The sequence below is a fragment of the Xenopus tropicalis genome, chromosome 3, assembly GCF_000004195.4.
Source record: "Xenopus tropicalis strain Nigerian chromosome 3, UCB_Xtro_10.0, whole genome shotgun sequence".
NCBI classification, from domain to species: Eukaryota; Metazoa; Chordata; class Amphibia; order Anura; family Pipidae; genus Xenopus; species Xenopus tropicalis.
Window position 1 is genome coordinate 153,761,298 of NC_030679.2, and position 21,735 is coordinate 153,783,032.

General features: G+C 51.4%; 1 protein-coding gene across 1 annotated transcript; it reads left to right on the plus strand.

The window, feature by feature from the left end:
* The first annotated feature begins 82 nt into the window (after window positions 1–82).
* Window positions 83–19,731, plus strand: polr2a (RNA polymerase II subunit A). The gene is made up of 29 exons (XM_031899655.1): window positions 83–307; window positions 3,655–3,787; window positions 4,938–5,074; window positions 5,223–5,396; window positions 5,566–5,847; window positions 6,103–6,264; window positions 6,450–6,670; window positions 6,786–6,918; window positions 7,342–7,466; window positions 7,546–7,756; window positions 8,460–8,669; window positions 8,763–8,931; window positions 9,403–9,497; window positions 9,600–9,803; window positions 9,902–10,124; window positions 10,211–10,394; window positions 11,921–12,092; window positions 12,186–12,291; window positions 12,386–12,591; window positions 12,684–12,908; window positions 13,276–13,522; window positions 13,643–13,743; window positions 13,871–13,975; window positions 16,547–16,729; window positions 16,992–17,195; window positions 17,277–17,463; window positions 17,716–17,829; window positions 17,910–18,059; window positions 18,157–19,731. The coding sequence occupies exons 1-29, from the start codon at window positions 221–223 to the stop codon at window positions 19,311–19,313; spliced, it is 5,907 nt and encodes a 1,968-aa protein (XP_031755515.1). The 5' UTR covers window positions 83–220; the 3' UTR covers window positions 19,314–19,731.
* The last annotated feature ends 2,004 nt before the right edge of the window (window positions 19,732–21,735 follow it).

Genomic DNA, 21,735 nt, shown 5'->3' on the forward strand with positions numbered 1-21,735 from the left:
GAGCCCGTGGAAATCAGCTATGCGATCCCCGTACACGGATGCTGAGTCTATATAAAGAAGGCGCACGGCTTGGGAGCTTCACAAGCGCTTTGAGCGCCAGCGGCGGTGGAACTCGAGGGGAGGAGACGCTGCTGGTTGGCTGGGCGCTCAGTGGAAAAACAGAAATCTCGTGTCTCTAACTTTCTGTCTGTAATACGCGCGTACTCGTCTCACCGCAAACATGCACGGAGCTCCCTCCGGGGACAGTGCCTGCCCGCTGCGCACCATCAAGCGGGTCCAGTTCGGCGTCATCGGGCCTGACGAGTTGGTAAGGGGGAGGGGCTACGGTACTTCGTACCCGGAAGTTAAAGGCTGTGAGACAGAGGGCGCTCTGCTTGTTATGGAGCATCTGTGAGAGATTCGTGTGTCTCACTGGAGCAGCTCTTGTGCCCTCACTGTATTCCCCCCTATAGTGAGCAGCGATTGTGCCCTCACTGTATTCCCCCCTATAGTGAGCAGCTCTTGTGCCCTCACTGTATTCCCCCCTATAGTGAGCAGCGATTGTGCCCTCACTGTATTCCCCCCTATAGTGAGCAGCTCTTGTGCCCTCACTGTATTCCCCCCTATAGTGAGTAGCGATTGTGCCCTCACTGTATCACTGTATTCCCCCCTATAGTGAGTAGCGATTGTGCCCTCACTGTATTCCCCCCTATAGTGAGTAGCGATTGTGCCCTCACTGTATTCCCCCCTATAGTGAGCAGCGATTGTGCCCTCACTGTATTCCCCCCTATAGTGAGCAGCGATTGTGCCCTCACTGTATTCTCCCCTATAGTGAGCAGCGATTGTGCCCTCACTGTATTCCCCCCTATAGTGAGCAGCGATTGTGCCCTCACTGTATTCCCCCCTATAGTGAGCAGCGATTGTGCCCTCACTGTATTCTCCCCTATAGTGAGCAGCGATTGTGCCCTCACTGTATTCCCCCCTATAGTGAGCAGCTCTTGTGCCCTCACTGTATTCCCCCCTATAGTGAGCAGCGATTGTGCCCTCACTGTATTCCCCCCTATAGTGAGCAGCGATTGTGCCCTCACTGTATTCCCCCCTATAGTGAGCAGCGATTGTGCCCTCACTGTATTCCCCCCTATAGTGAGCAGCGATTGTGCCCTGTACTGTATCCCCCCTATAGTGAGCAGCGATTGTGCCATCACTGTATTCCCCCTATAGTGAGCAGCGATTGTGCCCTCACTGTATTCCCCCCTATAGTGAGCAGCGATTGTGCCCTCACTGTATTCCCCCTATAGTGAGCAGCGATTGTGCCTTGTACTGTATCCCCCCTATAGTGAGCAGCGATTGTGCCCTCACTGTATCCCCCCCTATAGTGAGCAGCGATTGTGCACCCAATGCAACCCCTTCCCATTGGCTCATCCCGGGCTCAGTATTTAGTGCGGGAATTCCAGGCAGTCTGTTTGTTGTAGTTGTCATTGAATTCCCTCACTCAGTCTCTCACTCACTGTTTTTAATTCCTCACTAAGTCTCTCAGTCACTCACTGTCTCTATTCCCTCACTCAGTCACTCACTGTCTCTATTCCCTCACTCAGTCTCTCACTCACTGTCTCTAATTCCTCACTAAGTCACTCAGTCACTCACTGTCTCTATTCCCTCACTCAGTCACTCACTGTCTCTATTCCCTCACTCAGTCACTCACTGTCTCTATTCCCTCACTCAGTCACTCACTGTCTCTATTCCCTCACTCAGTCTCTCACTCACTGTCTCTAATTCCTCACTAAGTCACTCAGTCACTCACTGTCTCTATTCCCTCACTCAGTCACTCGCTGTCTCTATTCCCTCACTCAGTCACTCACTGTCTCTATTTACTCACTCAGTCTCTCACTCACTGTCTCTAATTCCTCACTAAGTCTCTCACTCAGTCACTCACTGTCTCTATTCCCTCACTCAGTCACTCACTGTCTCTATTCCCTCACTCAGTCACTCACTGTCTCTATTCCCTCACTCAGTCACTCACTGTCTCTATTTACTCACTAAGTCTCTCACTCACTCAGTCACTCACTGTCTCTATTTACTCACTCAGTCACTCACTGTCTCTATTTACTCACTCAGTCACTCACTGTCTCTATTTACTCACTCAGTCACTCACTGTCTCTATTTACTCACTCAGTCACTCACTGTCTCTATTTACTCACTCAGTCACTCACTGTCTCTATTTACTCAGTCACTCACTGTCTCTATTTACTCACTCAGTCACTCACTGTCTCTATTTCCTCACTCAGTCACTCACTGTCTCTATTTCCTCACTCAGTCACTCACTGTCTCTATTTACTCACTTAGTCACTCACTGTCTCTATTTACTCACTCAGTCACTCACTGTCTCTATTTATTTACTCACTCAGTCACTCACTGTCTCTATTCCCTCACTCACTGTCTCTATTCCCTCACTGTCTCTATTTACTCAGTGAGTGAATAGAAACAGTGATGAGAGACTGAGTGAGTAAATAGAGACAGTGAGGGAATAGAGACAGTGAGTGACTGAGTGAGTAAATAGAGACAGTGAGTGACTGAGTGAGTAAATAGAGACAGTATTTACTCACTCAGTCACTCACTGTCTCTATTTACTCACTCAGTCACTCACTGTCTCTATTTACTCACTCAGTCACTCACTGTCTCTATTCCCTCACTGTCTCTATTTACTCACTCAGTCTCTCATCACTGTTTCTATTCACTCACTGAGTAAATAGAGACAGTGAGGGAATAGAGACAGTGAGTGAGGGAATAGAGACAGTGAGTGACTGAGTGAGTAAATAAATAGAGACAGTGAGTGACTGAGTGAGTAAATAGAGACAGTGAGTGACTAAGTGAGTAAATAGAGACAGTGAGTGACTGAGTGAGGAAATAGAGACAGTGAGTGACTGAGTGAGGAAATAGAGACAGTGAGTGACTGAGTGAGTAAATAGAGACAGTGAGTGACTGAGTGAGAGAGACTTAGTGAGTGAATAGAGACAGTGAGTGAGAGACTTAGTGAGTGAATAGAGAGTGAGTGAGAGACTTAGTGAGTGAATAGAAACAGTGATGAGAGACTAAGTCTCTCACTCACTCTCTATTCACTCACTAAGTCTCTCATCACTGTTTCTATTCACTCACTAAGTCTCTCACTCACTGTCTCTATTCACTCACTCGGTCTCACTCACTGTCTCTATTTACTCACTCAGTCTCTCACTCACTGTCTCTATTCCATCACTCAGTCTCTCACTGTCTCTATTTACTCACTCGGTCTCTCATCACTGTTTCTATTCACTCACTAAGTCTCTCACTCACTGTCTCTATTTACTCACTCAGTCACTCACTGTCTCTATTCCCTCACTCAGTCTCTCACTCACTGTCTCTATTTTCTCACTCACTGTGTCTATTCTCTCACTCAGTCTCTCTCTCACTGTCTATTCCCTCACTCACTCTCTACTTATTTACTTGTGTCTCCATTTCCTCAGTCTGTAGCGCAGGAACATGGCGGTTCTGGTACATAATTGGCCCGGTTGGTGCCAGTTTGTGAGCCCCCCTGGCACTTTGTAGCAAAGGGGAAACCCAAAGGAACGCCGCAGTGTTGGGCCTGTACTTCCTATAGTAACAGCGGGAGGAATCTAACTCTTTGGCTGCCTGTCTCCCCAGAAACGCATGTCTGTAACTGAAGGTGGAATTAAATACCCTGAGACAACCGAGGGCGGCCGCCCCAAGCTGGGAGGATTGATGGACCCACGGCAGGGTGTGATTGAGAGAACTGGGAGATGTCAGACTTGTGCAGGTATGTAGCACACTGTGAATGCTAAACACATCGGCGGGTGCAGGGGGGGCTTATAGGGAGCTTACCCAGGTAAACACATCGGTGGGTGCGGTGGGGGGCTTATAGAGAGCTTACCCAGGTAGACACATCGGGGGGTATGGGGGGGGCTTATAGAGAGCTTACCCAGGTAAACACATCGGCGGATGCAGGGGGGGCTTATAGAGAGCTTACCCAGGTAAACACATCGGGGGGCGCAGGGGGGGCTTATAGGAAGCTTACCCAGGTAAACACATCGGGGGGCATGGGGGGGGCTTATAGAGAGCTTACCCAGGCAAACACATGGGGGGGGGGCTTATAGAGAGCTTACCCAGGTAAACACATCGGTGGGTGCGGGGGGGGGCTTATAGAGAGCTTACCCAGGTAAACACATCGGGGGGCGCAGGGGGGGCTTATAGGAAGCTTACCCAGGTAAACACATCGGGGGGCATGGGGGGGCTTATAGAGAGCTTACCCAGGTAAACACATGGGGGGGCTTATAGAGAGCTTACCCAGGTAAACACATCGGGGGGCATGGGGGGGGCTTATAGAGAGCTTACCCAGGTAAACACATCGGTGGGTGCGGGGGGGGGGCTTATAGAGAGCTTACCCAGGTAGACACATCGGGGGGCATGGGGGGGGGCTTATAGAGAGCTTACCCAGGGTCTGTCTTCCATTAACTTGGTACAATGGCTGTGTCTTCCTTTACTTCTATTCTTTCCCATTACTTACTGATTAAAGGAGAAGGAAAGGTAAAATGACTAAAATATTAGGCACCCCCGACTGACTCTAATCACTTACCTGATACCCTGGGTTAGTGCTCCTGCTAGGAGACAACTGCCCCAGCCTGAGGTAGCAGGGAACAACCCTCTTCCTTCTCTTGTCTAAACCCCTGGGCTGATGCGCGCGCAGTAGAGTTAACAAGCTGCACGAAGACAGAAGGAAGAGGCTCTCTCGCAGCTGCCCCAGGCTGGGGTAGTAAGAGATTACTGGGGTGGGGATATTGCCTATCATTTTGCCCCCCCCCCCTTCCCCAGTAATTTATACCTTCTCCTTTTAATGCTGTTAATGGGAAGATGTTTGGGGAAACAATAAGCCGGTTCTCAGCCTCTCTGCCGCTATCTCCTTCTCACAGGTAACATGACTGAGTGTCCCGGGCACTTTGGCCACATTGAACTGGCCAAACCTGTCTTTCATGTTGGATTTTTGGTTAAGACCATGAAAGTTCTGCGATGTGTGTGCTTCTTCTGCTCCAAGCTTCTGGTTGATGCCGTAAGTACCTCTGTCACGGAGTCTTTCCCTGCATTAATATACAGTGAGCAAGGAGACGGCACCCTGTGAGGGCTCTGCCAGTGCAACACTTAGAGTATAAAGGCAAAGTAGCGCGTTCTCTAACACATTCTCCACTTTTCCCTTTCAGAACAATCCAAAGATTAAAGACATCCTAATAAAATCCAAAGGGCAACCCAAGAAGCGACTGACCCATGTGTATGAGTTGTGCAAGGGGAAGAACATTTGTGAGGGCGGAGAAGAGATGGACAACAAGTTTGGGGTGGAGCAGACAGAGGGTGATGAGGATATTCAAAAAGAGAAGGTAAGTGGGCAAGGCCTGTCAAAGCCTAACATGCAGCATTGCATTCTATTACTACAGGGATATCTAGAACCTGCTTTAGAGCTGGTTTAACACGTCGTGGAGGGGGTTCCACTGTAGGTTTTCAGACAAGCGTTTGGCCTAAATTTGTATGTTTTGCTTGTGCCGATAGGGCCATGGCGGCTGCGGTCGCTACCAGCCACGGATACGCCGTACAGGGCTGGAGCTCTATGCTGAATGGAAACACGTGAATGAGGATTCCCAGGAGAAGAAAATCTTGTTGAGTCCCGAGCGCGTACACGAGATCTTTAAGCGCATCACAGACGAGGAATGCTTTATATTGGGAATGGATCCCCGATTCGCTCGTCCTGAGTGGCTCATTGTCACTGTCCTGCCGGTGCCCCCCTTGTCTGTGCGACCGGCAGTCGTAATGCAGGGCTCTGCCAGAAATCAGGTGAGATGACAGTTAATATGAGAAGTATTGAATAGACAATGTAATGTTGCAGTACAACGTAAGATGAAGCCAAACAGAATGTTTGGGTGCCCCTAGGGCTCGTTCCAATCCCCAAATATGGTACTTTGTAAAAGTGAATTTATAGAACAATGTAAGGCACCCCTCTGCCCAGTGCTCCTGCTGCAAAGAAGGGCAGTATTGAGTAAGGGGGGCAATAGAATGGAGGTGTTTATCTGACCGTTACTCTTTGGGCAGGATGACTTGACACACAAACTGGCCGATATCGTGAAGATTAATAATCAGCTCAGGAGAAATGAGCAAAATGGAGCTGCAGCCCACGTCATAGCAGAGGATGTGAAACTTCTTCAGTTCCATGTGGCAACAATGGTGGATAATGAGCTTCCTGGTCTGCCCAGGGTAAGCGCTCTGGAAAGGGTTGGGCACCTTAGGTCTAAGTGTCCACAGTATGGAGTCTACAGAAGAGCTGGGTGATTGGTTGTCTCCAGTATTAGGGGTGGAGGTTGTCATGGAGGGTCGGTAGATGGGCTGTACTGGGGCAAGAATGCTTGCGCTGTCTAATAATCCCTTTGCTGTCTCTATAGGCCATGCAGAAGTCTGGACGCCCCCTAAAGTCTCTAAAACAGAGGTTAAAGGGCAAGGAGGGGCGAGTTCGAGGAAACCTAATGGGCAAGCGTGTGGACTTCTCTGCTCGAACCGTCATCACACCCGACCCCAACCTTTCTATCGATCAGGTTGGGGTGCCGAGGTCCATTGCTGCAAACATGACCTTCCCTGAGATTGTCACTCCTTTCAACATCGACAGGTCAGTTCCCAGTCTTCTGCCCACGTTCAGTTGTACATGTAATGCCGCTGCTTGGTGTCCCTAACTGTACCCTGTCCTCCATGATCTCTGCACCTCATTAATAATATTGTTTCAGGCTGCAGGAGTTAGTGCGCCGTGGGAACAGCCAGTACCCTGGGGCCAAGTACATTATCCGAGATAACGGCGATCGTATTGATCTGCGGTTCCACCCCAAGCCCAGCGATCTACACCTACAGATTGGTTACAAGGTGAGAGCCCCTCGTCATCTTATCTGACCTAATCAGAAGCCCCACAATATTTCCAGTATACATCCACCTGCATTAGAGCAAGGGGTAGAACACAGAAGCTTTTGTATTCAAAACAAACCGCGCCTCAGTGAGAACCGAACAGTTTGGTTGGACTCAGCCGGGTAACATTGGGAGCCCAGATGTAGATGCCTGTGGGCTTAGACCTTGTCCAGCCCTTGCTGCTTGTCACGGAACCTTCTCTGCAAGAGTCCCAGGGACCCATACATACCTTTTACTGCTTTATATTGTTTGCTGGCCACTCAGACTGGTATTATTGGTGAAACAGATAAGCCAATTGGATTCTGTGTTTAATGCATTTGTTTGGGTGCTTAGTGCACACTGGATTTAATACATTTTTCCATTCACTTGTTGGTTTGTGATTAGGTGGAGAGACACATGTGCGACGGAGATATAGTCATCTTTAACAGACAGCCCACGTTGCACAAGATGTCTATGATGGGGCACAGAGTTCGGATCCTACCATGGTCCACGTTCCGTCTGAACCTAAGGTGAGTGCTTTTTGCTGCTCACAGATTGCTCCTCCGTCTCTGCCTGCGGTTAGTCATGTCTCCCATTCCCACCCCACAGTGTAACCACTCCGTACAACGCTGACTTTGATGGGGACGAGATGAACCTTCACCTTCCTCAGTCTCTGGAGACACGGGCAGAAATTCAGGAGCTGGCTATGGTTCCCAGGATGATTGTGACTCCTCAGTCCAACAGACCCGTCATGGGTATTGTGCAGGACACACTGACAGCAGTGCGCAAATTCACCAAGAGAGATGTCTTTCTGGAAAGGGTGAGCAGGACAAGATGCTTCCTAGTTAATCTCCCTCAGGGCCATTGGGTGTTTGCTCCCTCCATTCTGAAAGCTTGCTATGGTTATCTTAGGTAGCCAATAAAGGTATCACCTTTATACCACTTTTGTTATTTTTTATTTCAAAAGGGTTACCCTGTAAACATTCTGGGATAGCCAAATATCCCATTCTGTCATGATTGTTATGGTGTTAGAATGAATATAATAAAGTGATATCATTTAAAATGTTATTCTTAAACCAATACCTTGTAATATTGGTGTATAGGCAGCTATGTTGGGCATTGTTGCCCGATTCTGTGTCCTCGGTACCAGTCGGCACGGCGCAGTACAACTGCTCTCAGATAATGTTTCTCCCACTCAGTCCCTTTTCCCAAGTTGTGTCTGCACTTGGGTTTTTCTAATTTCTCCCCCTTGGCCGCTATTCTCATATCCACCACTAGGTGGGGCATGGGAGCATTTTTAGCTTTACAAATGATTTTTGAATTCACAGCAAAACCTGCTATTTGGAAGATATATCTTTACTGTACAAGCTGTGCATATGGGGCAGTTATTTATCAGTGCATTTTAACTGGCAGAGAAAAGCCTGAAGCCTCCAGTGCCATATCCTACTATATACTGGCACTACAACGTACATATACACAAATATAAAATCTTATTTGCTTCCATTTTTTTTCCCCTTTCATAGGGCGAGGTGATGAATTTACTGATGTTCTTGTCCACGTGGGACGGGAAGGTTCCCCAACCAGCCATCCTGAAACCACGGCCTCTCTGGACTGGAAAGCAGATCTTCTCTCTCATCGTCCCAGGGCACATTAACTGTATTCGAACCCACAGCACCCATCCTGACGATGAGGACAGTGGCCCCTATAAACACATCTCTCCTGGGGACACAAAGGTTTGTCATAGCGCATGGGGCCTCTTCCTCCTCTTATATCCTCCCCCCTCGCCCTGTGCTTGGTACCAACGCTACTCGTTTCTCTCTCTGCAGGTGATTGTGGAGAATGGGGAGCTTATTATGGGAATTCTGTGCAAGAAATCTCTGGGAACTTCAGCTGGATCCTTGGTCCATATTTCCTATTTGGAAATGGGTCACGACACTACCCGTCTGTTCTACTCCAATATTCAGACTGTCATTAACAACTGGCTGCTTATAGAGGGTAAGTCTAGGGGTACATAGGGGTGCTAGGCTGGCATTATGAATGGGACTTGTGGGGGATGTGGTGGAATGGAGAGGACAGGAGGGGTCTATAAGGCGGTGGGGCCTGGGGCAGTAGGAGTCTATAAGGTGGTGGGGCCTGGGGCAGTAGGAGACTGCCTGGGGCAGTAGGAGTCTATAAGGCGGTGGGGCCTGGGGCAGTAGGAGACTATGAGAAGGTGGGGCCTGGGGCAGTAGGAGACTATGAGAAGGTGGGGCCTGGGGCAGTAGGAGACTATAAGGCGGTGGGGCCTGGGGCAGTAGGAGACTAAGGCGGTGGGGCCTGGGGCAGTAGGAGACTATAAGGCGGTGGGGCCTGGGGCAGTAGGAGACTATAAGGCGGTGGGGCCTGGGGCAGTAGGAGACTATAAGAAGGTGGGGCCTGGGGCAGTAGGAGACTGTGAATGTATTTATATTATTGTCTGTGTCTCAGGTCATACCATTGGAATTGGTGACTCCATTGCTGATGCCAAAACATATCAGGACATTCAGAATACCATCAAAAAGGCCAAGCAAGATGTAATAGAGGTGAGGCTGGGGGCTCTTGTGTGGTTCATGTATTGGTGTCTCCTGTGGGGGCGAACATGGAAACCCTCTCTAATTGCTGCCCCTTTTCTGCTGTCCCTGCAGGTCATAGAGAAAGCCCATAACAACGAGCTGGAGCCCACCCCCGGGAACACCCTGCGTCAGACATTCGAGAACCAAGTCAACAGGATCCTGAACGATGCCAGAGACAAAACCGGCTCCTCCGCCCAGAAATCTCTCTCCGAGTACAACAACTTCAAGTCCATGGTGGTGTCTGGGGCCAAGGGATCAAAGATCAACATTTCCCAGGTGGGAATGGTTAATGGGACAGTCTGAGGCAAATGGGGGGGGGATCTTTGACAGGAGAGGAGATTTAACCAGTTCCTTCCCTGTTTTATTCTGGGCAGGTTATTGCTGTGGTCGGCCAGCAGAACGTGGAGGGAAAACGCATTCCGTTTGGGTTCAAACATCGAACGCTGCCGCACTTTATTAAGGATGATTATGGCCCTGAGAGTAGGGGCTTTGTGGAGAACTCCTACCTTGCTGGCCTGACCCCAACCGAGTTCTTCTTTCACGCCATGGGAGGCAGAGAGGGTCTGATTGATACAGCTGTAAAAACTGCTGAGACAGGTAAGGGGCCGACCTGTATTGCCCCCCACCCTTGTGCTACGGGGAAACCTCTTCTGTATCCAATGGAATCTTTTCCTCGTACTCAGGCTACATCCAGAGACGACTGATCAAGTCTATGGAGTCTGTCATGGTAAAGTACGATGCTACGGTGAGAAATTCCATCAACCAGGTGGTGCAGCTGCGCTACGGAGAGGACGGCTTGGCCGGGGAGGGTGTCGAGTTCCAGAATCTGGCCACATTGAAGCCTTCAAACAAAGCATTTGAGAAAAAGTAAGTATTTGGGTTGTTATGTAGGGGTACACAGGTTTCCTGCAATTCATAGTGCCAAGTGCTAGTAGTTTGGCTTCTCATTTGCTTCTGTAGGAAGGATCCCCTGGGTGCCACTGTGCCTAGGGTCTGCCTTTTGTACCAACCTGTACCCCCTGGGTGCCACTGTGCCTAGGGTCTCTACTAACCTGTATTCCCTGGGTGCCACTGTGCCTAGGGTCTGCCTTCTGTACCAACCTGTACCCCCTTGGTGCCACTGTGCCTAGGGTCTGTACCAACCTGTACCCCCTGGGTGCCACTGTGCCTAGGGTCTGTACTAACCTGTACCCCCTGGGTGCCACTGTGCCTAGGGTCTGCCTTCTGTACTAACCTGTACCTCCTGGGTGCCACTGTGCCTAGGGTCTGTACGAACCTGTACCCCCTGGGTGCCACTGTGCCTAGGGTCTCTACTAACCTATATTCCCTGGGTGCCACTGTGCCTAGGGTCTGCCTTCTGTACCAACCTGTACCCCCTGGGTGCCACTGTGCCTAGGGGCTGTACTAACCTGTACCCCCTGGGTGCCACTGTGCCTAGGGTCTGCCGTCTGTACCTCCTGGGTGCCACTGTGCCTAGGGACTCTACTAACCTGTATTCCCTGGGTGCCACTGTGCCTAGGGTCTGCCTTCTGTACCAACCTGTACCCCCTGGGTGCCACTGTGCCTAGGGTCTGTACTAACCTGTACCCCCTGGGTGCCACTGTGCCTAGGGTCTGCCTTCTGTACTAACCTGTACCCCCTGGGTGCCTCTGTGCCTAGGGGCTGTACCAACCTGTACCCCCTGGGTGCCACTATGCCTAGGGGCTGTGCCACTGTGACTAGGGGCTGTACGAACCTGTACCCCCTGGGTGCCACTGTGCCTAGGGTCTGCCTTCTGTACCAACCTGTACCCCCTTGGTGCCACTGTGCCTAGGGTCTGTACTAACCTGTACCCCCTGGGTGCCACTGTGCCTAGGGTCTGCCTTCTGTACTAACCTGTACCTCCTGGGTGCCACTGTGCCTAGGGTCTGTACCAACCTGTACCCCCTGGGTGCCACTGTGCCTAGGGGCTGTACTAACCTGTACCCCCTGGGTGCCTCTGTGTCTAGGGTCTGTACCGACCTGTACCCCCTGGGTGCCTCTGTGCCTAGGGGCTGTACCAACCTGTACCCCCTGGGTGCCACTGTGCCTAGGGGTTTGTACTAACCTGTACCCCCTGGGTGCCACTGTGCCTGGGGTTTGTACTAACCTGTACCCCCTGGGTGCCACTGTGCCTGGGGTTTGTACTAACCTGTACCCCCTGGGTGCCACTGTGCCTGGGGTCTGCCCTGTATCCCCTGGGTGCCACTGTGCCTGGGGTCTGTACTAACCTGTACCCCCTGGGTGCCACTGTGCCTGGGGTCTGTACTAACCTGTACCCCCTGGGTGCCTCTGTGCCTAGGGTCTGCCCTGTATCCCCTGGGTGCCACTGTGCCTAGGGTCTGTACCAACCTGTACCCGCTGTTCCCTGGCAGGTTTAAGTTTGATTACGCCAATGAGCGCGCCCTGCGCCGGACTCTACAGGAAGATGTCGTCAAGGAGATTCTCAGCGACGCCCACGTACAGAACGAACTGGAGAAGGAGTTTGAGAAGATGAAGGAGGACCGAGAAGTTCTCAGGGTCATATTCCCAACTGGGGACAGTAAGGTGAGAGATTGTGCCAGATATTCCTGTGGGGGGCTTCTTCCCCACCCCCCATCGGACTTTGCCTACTGAGCAAGTTGCTGTTTGCCCCAACAGGTGGTCCTTCCCTGTAACCTTCAGAGAATGATCTGGAACGCTCAGAAGATCTTTCACATCAATACACGGATGCCCTCGGATCTGCACCCCATTAAAGTTGTAGAAGGTACGAGGCACAGCCGTCGTTGGATCTTCATCTACCCCCATGTGTCTTGTTGCCCCCATCAATCTCACTTTTTCTCCTTCTTTGCCTTCCTCAGGGGTAAGGGAGCTCAGCAAGAAACTGGTGATTGTAAATGGGGATGATCCCCTCAGCCGACAGGCGCAGGAAAATGCCACCCTGCTGTTCAACATCCACCTGCGCTCCACCCTCTGCAGCCGGAGAATGGTGGAGGAGTTCAGGCTGAGTGGAGAGGCTTTTGACTGGCTCTTGGGGGAGATCGAGTCCAAGTTTAACCAAGCTGTTGTGAGTAGCCCACGCGGTGTTGCGTGTATGTGGCCTGTATATGGCCGCCTGGCTAAACGAGCTTTCACTGACCCTTACCCCTTGCTGTGTAGGCCCACCCAGGAGAGATGGTGGGGGCTTTGGCTGCCCAGTCCCTAGGAGAGCCGGCCACTCAGATGACTCTGAACACCTTCCATTATGCCGGCGTGTCGGCTAAAAACGTCACCCTGGGGGTCCCGCGTCTGAAGGAACTGATCAACATCTCCAAGAAACCGAAAACTCCTTCTCTGACTGTGTTCCTGCTGGGGCAGTCTGCTCGGGATGCCGAGAGGGCAAAGGTTGGTCATTGTGGGCTCTGGCTACAACTCTGCCCCTAAGGGAAGTCCTATGCCCCTCCCCCCCTGTATTATGCAAAATGGGGGTAGGTGTTCCTTGGGGGGCATATGGCACTAAACTCATCTAATTGACTACACTAGTGACCCCCAACCAGTGGCTCGTGACCCCAACCCCATATAAAGCCCATGGGTACTGCCAAACTGAGCCCCCTGTAGGCTGCCAGTCCCCATTGGGGCTTTCCAATACCCAATCACAGCCTTTATTAGTTGCCCCCAAGGAACTTTTCACCCAACATTTAAATGTTACGGGTGAAAAGGTTGGGGACTCCTGGACTATATTAGAGACCCCCCTTATTTCTCTTCCCCTCAGGATATCCTGTGCCGCCTGGAGCACACCACTCTGCGCAAGGTCACGGCCAACACTGCCATTTATTATGACCCAAACCCCCAAAATACCGTCGTTTCCGAGGACCAGGAGTGGGTGAATGTGTACTACGAAATGCCAGACTTTGATGTGACCCGGATCTCCCCCTGGCTGCTCCGCGTGGAGCTGGACCGGAAGCACATGACTGACCGCAAACTCACCATGGAGCAGATCGCTGAGAAGATCAATGCAGGTCAGTAGGGAGCCCCCAGCCATCCAAGTATGCTCAACTGTTACTAACTCCGCCCCTCCCCATCAATCTGCCCCCTCCCCATCAATCTGCCCCCCCTTACTGACTCCTGCTCACTCACAGGCTTTGGAGATGATCTGAACTGTATATTCAATGATGACAATGCTGAGAAACTGGTTCTGAGAATCCGGATCATGAACAGTGAAGAGAATAAGATGCAAGATGTAAGTACCTTGGCCGGAGGGGTAACTGCACTCATGGGATCCGGGGGGGTGGCTAAACTGAAAATGGGGCAAGTGGGGGGGGTACTAAGTTACACTAACCATTCTCTTCCCTGTGTGTCTGGGGCAGGAGGAGGAAGTCGTGGACAAGATGGACGACGATGTGTTTCTGCGTTGCATTGAGTCAAACATGCTGACTGACATGACTCTGCAGGGGATCGAGCAGATCAGCAAGGTGGGATTGGTTACACTGGGGCAGGGGCAGGTTCCTCTGGGTCGGTACCAGTTGGGATTGGTTACACTGGGGAAGGGGCAGTTAAGCGGGGGGTCACTATATATAAATATATAAGGGGGGGCAGTAATGAAATAGAGAAAGTACAGGGAAGAGCGACTAAGCTGATAAAGGGAATGGGCTCAGTTATGGGGAAAGGCTGGCCCAGTTGGGATTGGTTACACTGGGGGGGGGGCAGTTAAGGGGGGGTCACTATATATAAATATATAAGGGGGGGCAGTAATGAAATAGAGAAAGTACAGGGAAGAGCGACTAAGCTGATAAAGGGAATGGGCTCAGTTATGGGGAAAGGCTGGCCCAGTTGGGATTGGTTACACTGGGGGGGGGGGGGGCGCAGTTAAGGGGGGGGGTCACTATATATAAATATATAAGGGGGGGCAGTAATGAAATAGAGAAAGTACAGGGAAGAGCGACTAAGCTGATAAAGGGAATGGGCTCAGTTATGGGGAAAGGCTGGCCCAGTTGGGATTGGTTACACTGGGGGGGGGGGCAGTTAAGGGGGGGGGGTCACTATATATAAATATATAAGGGGGGGGGCAGTAATGAAATAGAGAAAGTACAGGGAAGAGCGACTAAGCTGATAAAGGGAATGGGCTCAGTTATGGGGAAAGGCTGGCCCAGTTGGGATTGGTTACACTGGGGGGGGGGCAGTTAAGGGGGGGTCACTATATATAAATATATAAGGGGGGGTCACTATATATAAATATATAAGGGGGGGGGCAGTAATGAAATAGAGAAAGTACAGGGAAGAGCGACTAAGCTGATAAAGGGAATGGGCTCAGTTATGGGGAAAGGCTGGCCCAGTTGGGATTGGTTACACTGGGGGGGGGGGGCAGTAAGGGGGGGGGGTCACTATATATAAATATATAAGGGGGGGCAGTAATGAAATAGAGAAAGTACAGGGAAGAGCGACTAAGCTGATAAAGGGAATGGGCTCAGTTATGGGGAAAGGCTGGCCCAGTTGGGATTGGTTACACTGGGGCAGGGGCAGGTTCCTCTGGGTCAGTACCAGTTGGGATTGGTTACACTGGGGCAGGGGCAGGTTCCTCTGGGTCAGTACCAGTTGGGATTGGTTACACTGGGGCAGGGGCAGGTTCCTCTGGGTCAGTACCAGTTGGGATTGGTTACACTGGGGCAGGGGCAGGTTCCTCTGGGTCGGTACCAGTTGGGATTGGTTACACTGGGGCAGGGGCAGGTTCCTCTGGGTCGGTACCAGTTGGGATTGGTTACACTGGGGGAGGGGCAGGTTCCTCTGGGTCGGTACCAGTTGGGATTGGTTACACTGGGGCAGGGGCAGGTTCCTCTGGGTCGGTACCAGTTGGGATTGGTTACACTGGGGGAGGGGCAGGTTCCTCTGGGTCGGTACCAGTTGGGATTGGTTACACTGGGGGAGGGGCAGGTTCCTCTGGGTCGGTACCAGTTGGGATTGGTTACACTGGGGCAGGGGCAGGTTCCTCTGGGTCGGTACCAGTTGGGATTGGTTACACTGGGGAAGGGACAGGTTCCTCTGGGTCGGTACCAGTTGGGATTGTTTACACTGGGGGAGGGGCAGGTTCCTCTGGGTCGGTACCAGTTGGGATTGGTTACACTGGGGAAGGGGCAGTTAAGTGGGGGGGTCACTATATATAAATATATAAGGGGGGGCAGTAATGAAATAGAGAAAGTACAGGGAAGAGCGACTAAGCTGATAAAGGGAATGGGCTCAGTTATGGGGAAAGGCTGGCCCAGTTGGGATTGGTTACACTGGGGGGGGGGCAGTTAAGGGGGGGTCACTATATATAAATATATAAGGGGGGGCAGTAATGAAATAGAGAAAGTACAGGGAAGAGCGACTAAGCTGATAAAGGGAATGGGCTCAGTTATGGGGAAAGGCTGGCCCAGTTGGGATTGGTTACACTGGGGGGGGGGGGGGGGGGCAGTTAAGGGGGGTCACTATATATAAATATATAAGAGGGGGCAGTAATGAAATAGAGAAAGTACAGAGAAGAGCGACTAAGCTGATAAAGGGAATGGGCTCAGTTATGGGGAAAGGCTGGCCCAGTTGGGATTGGTTACACTGGGGCAGGGGCAGGTTCCTCTGGGTCGGTACCAGTTGGGATTGGTTACACTGGGGAAGGGACAGGTTCCTCTGGGTCGGTACCAGTTGGGATTGGTTACACTGGGGGAGGGACAGGTTCCTCTGGGTCGGTACCAGTTGGGATTGGTTACACTGGGGCAGGGGCACGTTCCTCTGGGTCGGTACCAGTTGGGATTGGTTACACTGGGGAAGGGACAGGTTCCTCTGGGTCGGTACCAGTTGGGATTGGTTACACTGGGGCAGGGACAGGTTCCTCTGGGTCGGTACCAGTTGGGATTGGTTACACTGGGGCAGGGACAGGTTCCTCTGGGTCGGTACCAGTTGGGATTGGTTACACTGGGGGAGGGACAGGTTCCTCTGGGTCGGTACCAGTTAGGATTATACTGACACGGGGCCGCCCCCATGGCTGCCATATTAACCCTTCCCGCCCCTCGTAGGTGTACATGCACCTCCCCCAGACTGACAATAAGAAGAAGATCATTATTACAGAGGACGGCGAGTTCAAGGCCCTACAGGAATGGATTCTGGAAACAGACGGCGTCAGTCTCATGCGAGTCCTGAGCGAGAAGGATGTGGATCCCGTCAGAACCACCTCAAACGATATCGTGGAAATATTTACGGTATTTATTTCCCTGCTGTATGGTGCCCCCTATAGGCAGGCTGTTATATACACATATACCTTCTAGCTCACAGTCCCTCATTTATTTCCCTGCTGTATGGTGCCCCCTATAGGCAGGCTGTTATACACACACATATACCCTCTAGCCCACAGTCCCTCATTTATTTCCCTGCTGTATGGTGCCCCCTATAGGCAGGCTGTTATACACGCACATATACCCTCTAGCTCACAGCCTGCTGATTTATTTCCCTGCTTTCCTGCAGGTCCTGGGCATTGAAGCTGTCAGGAAAGCCCTGGAGAGGGAGTTGTACCACGTCATCTCGTTTGATGGTTCTTATGTCAACTACCGGCACTTGGCGCTGCTGTGCGACACCATGACTTGCCGGGGGCATCTAATGGCCATCACCCGGCACGGTGTCAACAGGCAGGACACGGGGCCACTCATGAAATGTTCCTTTGAGGAAACGGTAAGTAGTGACCCTGTGCTTAGTGCCAGCTGCCAACCCAACTGCCATCTTGCCCGCTGAGTGCCCTCTCTCCTCCCATAGGTGGATGTGCTGATGGAAGCCGCTGCCCATGGGGAGTCGGATCCCATGAAGGGGGTATCGGAGAATATTATGCTGGGGCAGCTGGCGCCGGCAGGAACTGGCTGCTTTGACTTACTGTTGGATGCAGAAAAATGTAAATTCGGCATGGAGATTCCCACCAACATTCCCGGGCTCGGAGCGGGGGGACGTAAGTGAATTGGGGCCTGGAATGGCGGGGGGGGGGGGGGGGGGTGCAATGGCTAATCGGAGCAGGGGCAGAACAGGGGCCGCAATGAAAGTACCAGTCGGTACCTATCCAATTCCATGTTGGTTTGGACTGTATTGCTCTGGGCATGGAACCTCCTATTGAAATGGGATAAGGGGCGGGGCCACGCAGAGTGGGAGGGGTGGAGCCAACACGTTTCTGTGTCTGACATGTTTATGCTAATTTCTTCCTCAGCGACCGGCATGTTTTTCGGTACTGCCCCCAGCCCTATGGGCGGCATGTCCCCTGCCATGACCCCTTGGAACCAGGGAGCTACCCCAGCGTATGGAGCCTGGTCCCCCAGCATCGGTAGGTAGGGGGGGCCGTACTGAGTGGAACCGCTAGGGAGGCATTTGGGCGGCGCCACTTATCTCTGTTGCTTTTTGCAGGAAGCGGAATGACCCCGGGAGCTGCCGGTTTCTCCCCAAGTGCCGCCTCCGATGCCAGCGGCTTCAGCCCAGGTTACTCCCCGGCTTGGTCCCCCACCCCTGGCTCTCCTGGATCCCCGGGGCCCTCAAGTCCCTACATTCCCTCCCCAGGTGAGTTGGCTTTTGTTATGGGGCTATATGGGGGGGTACATGGGTATTTCCTTGCGTATCTATTGGTCATTTTATTAACTACTTGCTCTTCCTACAGGTGGCGCTATGTCTCCAAGTTACTCTCCTACCTCCCCTGCGTATGAACCCCGAAGCCCTGGGGGCTACACCCCCCAGAGCCCCAGCTATTCCCCAACGTCCCCCTCCTACAGCCCAACGTCCCCTTCCTACTCCCCTACATCTCCCAACTACTCTCCTACATCTCCCAGTTATTCTCCCACTTCTCCCAGTTACTCTCCAACCTCCCCATCTTACAGCCCCACCTCTCCTTCCTACTCTCCCACAAGCCCAAGTTACTCCCCCACTTCCCCCAGCTATAGCCCTACAAGTCCCAGTTACTCCCCGACGTCTCCCAGTTACTCGCCAACTTCTCCCAGCTACAGCCCGACATCACCCAGCTACTCCCCAACGTCTCCCAGTTACAGCCCCACATCCCCCAGTTACTCTCCTACAAGTCCCAGCTACTCTCCCACAAGCCCCAGTTACTCTCCGACATCTCCATCTTACAGCCCCACGTCTCCCTCCTACTCTCCCACCTCCCCCAACTACTCCCCTACTTCCCCCAACTATACACCAACATCTCCCAGCTACTCCCCCACCTCCCCCAGTTACAGTCCCACCTCCCCCAGTTACTCCCCTACATCTCCTAATTACAGCCCAACCAGCCCTAGCTACTCTCCCACATCTCCCAGTTACTCGCCCTCCAGTCCCCGCTACACCCCCCAGTCTCCCAGCTACACGCCAAGCTCCCCCAGTTACAGCCCCAGTTCCCCCAGTTACTCTCCTACCAGCCCCAAATACACCCCGACAAGCCCCTCCTACAGCCCCAGCTCCCCAGAGTACACCCCAACGTCTCCCAAATACTCTCCAACCTCCCCCAAATACTCGCCAACCTCGCCCAAGTATTCGCCAACCTCGCCCACATATTCTCCCACAACTCCCAAGTACTCGCCCACCTCTCCCACCTACTCGCCAACTTCACCCGTCTACACCCCAACCTCCCCAAAGTACTCTCCAACCTCTCCCACCTACTCTCCCACCTCCCCCAAATACTCTCCCACCTCCCCAACATATTCCCCAACCAGCCCCAAAGGCTCCACCTACTCCCCCACCTCCCCGGGGTATAGCCCCACCTCCCCGACCTACAGCCTCACCAGCCCGGCAATCAGCCCAGATGACAGTGATGAGGACAACTGAGTGGGCGGTGCCACTTGGGTGGACCCATTGGACCATGTTGGCGGAGAGCTTGGCAGCCAATCGCTGCTGCTTTGGACCTTGACGGCGCGGGCCGTGTGCCCAGGCCGAGACTCTGGTTATTTCTATATCGTAATGGGAATTTTAACGCATTTGGCAACCCCCACGCAGTTTTATTTGCACTTACCCTGCCGCCAAACGATTCCTTTAGTCCCACGGAAGAGAAAAGGGGGGTTGGACTTGAAGTTCTGTTTTTTGTGACTTTTGATTCCTTTTTAAGCTGCTTTCTTTGTGCCGAGATCCCCTCTCCTCCTCGCGCTTCTACAATAGACGCATTTCTAAAGGTTGAATTTAGGGACGTTAATGTCTGATGTGAAGCCCCCCCTGTATTTCTCTAATAATAAATTGCTCTGTAATTTGCTGCCTGTCTCCTGTCTCTGCCCTGTGGCCCCGCTGCTTCCATTGCTGGCGAGTGGGGACTGGAAGGGTTAATGGTGTCAGCAAAGGGGGTGGGTGGGGTACAGGAGCCCCAACATAAGTGGGACTTTGGGTTACTGCAGGGACATGGGCTTGTGTTCTTGTTACTAAGGGCCCGGGGCCCCGGCAGCTCTGCACCACTCAGCTGACACTTTAGCTTTTTTTTTGTTTTTCCTTACTGGCCCCCTTATATATTTATATATAGTGATCCTACCCCCCCCCCCCCCCCCCACCGGTACCGGTGATGGGGGGCCAGCCTGATACCTGCAGTTCGGGCCGACCTCTCACTACATTTTTGGGTCTGGGTTTCCTAGACACCGGTACCAGTGATAGGGGGCCAGCCTGATACCTGCAGTTCGGGCCGACCTCTCACTACATTTTTGGGTCTGGGTTTCCCAGACACCGGTACCAGTGATGGGGGGGCCAGCCTGATACCTGCAGTTCGGGCCGACCTCTCATTACATTTTCGGGTCGCGGGCGGGTTCGGGTTGAGCTCTTCTGCTTGCCCTTCCTGCCCATGACCTTACACTACCAGCTTACTGGTTATGCCCATGCCCCGCCCCCTTTGTGACATCAGCGGAGGGCAGGTTGGATGGGGGTCTATAAATAGAATATAACAGCCGGGCCAGGTAGAGTTTGGGCTGGGAGTGGGCGGGTTAGGGTCTGAGGCATATCACTACAGTGCACATTTCCCCCCATTGCCCATGATTTCCTGGGTCCTTCAGAAGATCTATGCTAAACCTTGTCCGCGCTTAGATAAGTGATATTTTTTTCACCTTCTAAAAATAAAAAAATCAATCACCTATAAATAAAAGTAGTTCAACAATAAAATGCCCACACCAGTAATAGGCAGCTGTTCACTTGAATTTAATTCACTATCTCCAAACTAATCCCCAATCAGAAAACAAACTATTATAAAATGGAGTTGGCGCTCATACAAACCACCATGTGTTGTAATAATAAATCAAAATTTGTATTTTAATAATTACTCACAATAAATATACACATAATTACATATTGCATTAAAAACTCACTTTTAGCGCTACTTCTGGTCGCTCAATAGAGCTCTCACCTATAATACCACATATGCTAGCTCTTCCCCGAATGGGTGTCAATTCCGTGGTGAGCTCCCTATAAGAACTTGTCTGTATTTGTATTTTACCATTTGTTATATCTAGCGACTGGGCATCGCTAGAGTCGCTATATTACTTCCTAATTTAGGATTAAACATATGTGTAATTATCCATTCCCTGTGATGATTTTTCTACCTAGTTTTTAGCCTATATCTTTCTGAATCTATTTGCATTTGTATTTTAATTTTATTGGCCTGTTTTTAAACCTTATCTTCTGATTATATTGCATCACTTCCATCTAATTTTGAATTGAGGTTAATAATGAACTCCTGATCATCTTTGTATATATTGGTGTACTTTATTCATATTTTTAATGCAATATGTAATTATGTGTATATTTATTGTGAGTAATTATTAAAATACAAATTTTGATTTATTATTACAACACATGGTGGTTTGTATGAGCGCCAACTCCGTTTTATAATCCTTCAGAAGATCTGACAGGGAGAGGTGAGAGCTACACTGACCATTCTGGGCCAAATGAGGCTGGTTCTCCCTTTTGATGGAACAATTTCTGGATCAAACTCCCTCATTACTGACCCAGGGGTCCCTGCTATGTCTTAATCTGACCATTTGGAAACTGACTGGGCCATTTTACTGTAGAATCTCAAGGGCAATCTCCTTAAGTCATTAACATCCTAATCCAGTCTGGGAAAGGTTCTACCAACATGGTCCCTGGAGAACCTTGCAGGGTTGGTGCTCATTGGGTTGCAAAAGACCAATCTTCTATCAAATTTCTTTTCAGATTTCTTCAGGGGGAATTTAACAAGGGCCCAACTTAATATTCTCAAAGTTCAAATTTCTGCTCTTTTGGA

Bases quoted from the DNA above. Each gene is read 5' to 3' on its own strand.
- polr2a (XM_031899655.1), top strand. From the start codon at position 221: ATGCACGGAGCTCCCTCCGGGGACAGTGCCTGCCCGCTGCGCACCATC. The intron at 5,848-6,102 runs GTGAGATGACAG...CTCTTTGGGCAG, and splicing joins AGGGCTCTGCCAGAAATCAG to GATGACTTGACACACAAACT. The intron at 17,464-17,715 runs GTAAGTGAATTG...TTTCTTCCTCAG, and splicing joins CGGGCTCGGAGCGGGGGGAC to CGACCGGCATGTTTTTCGGT.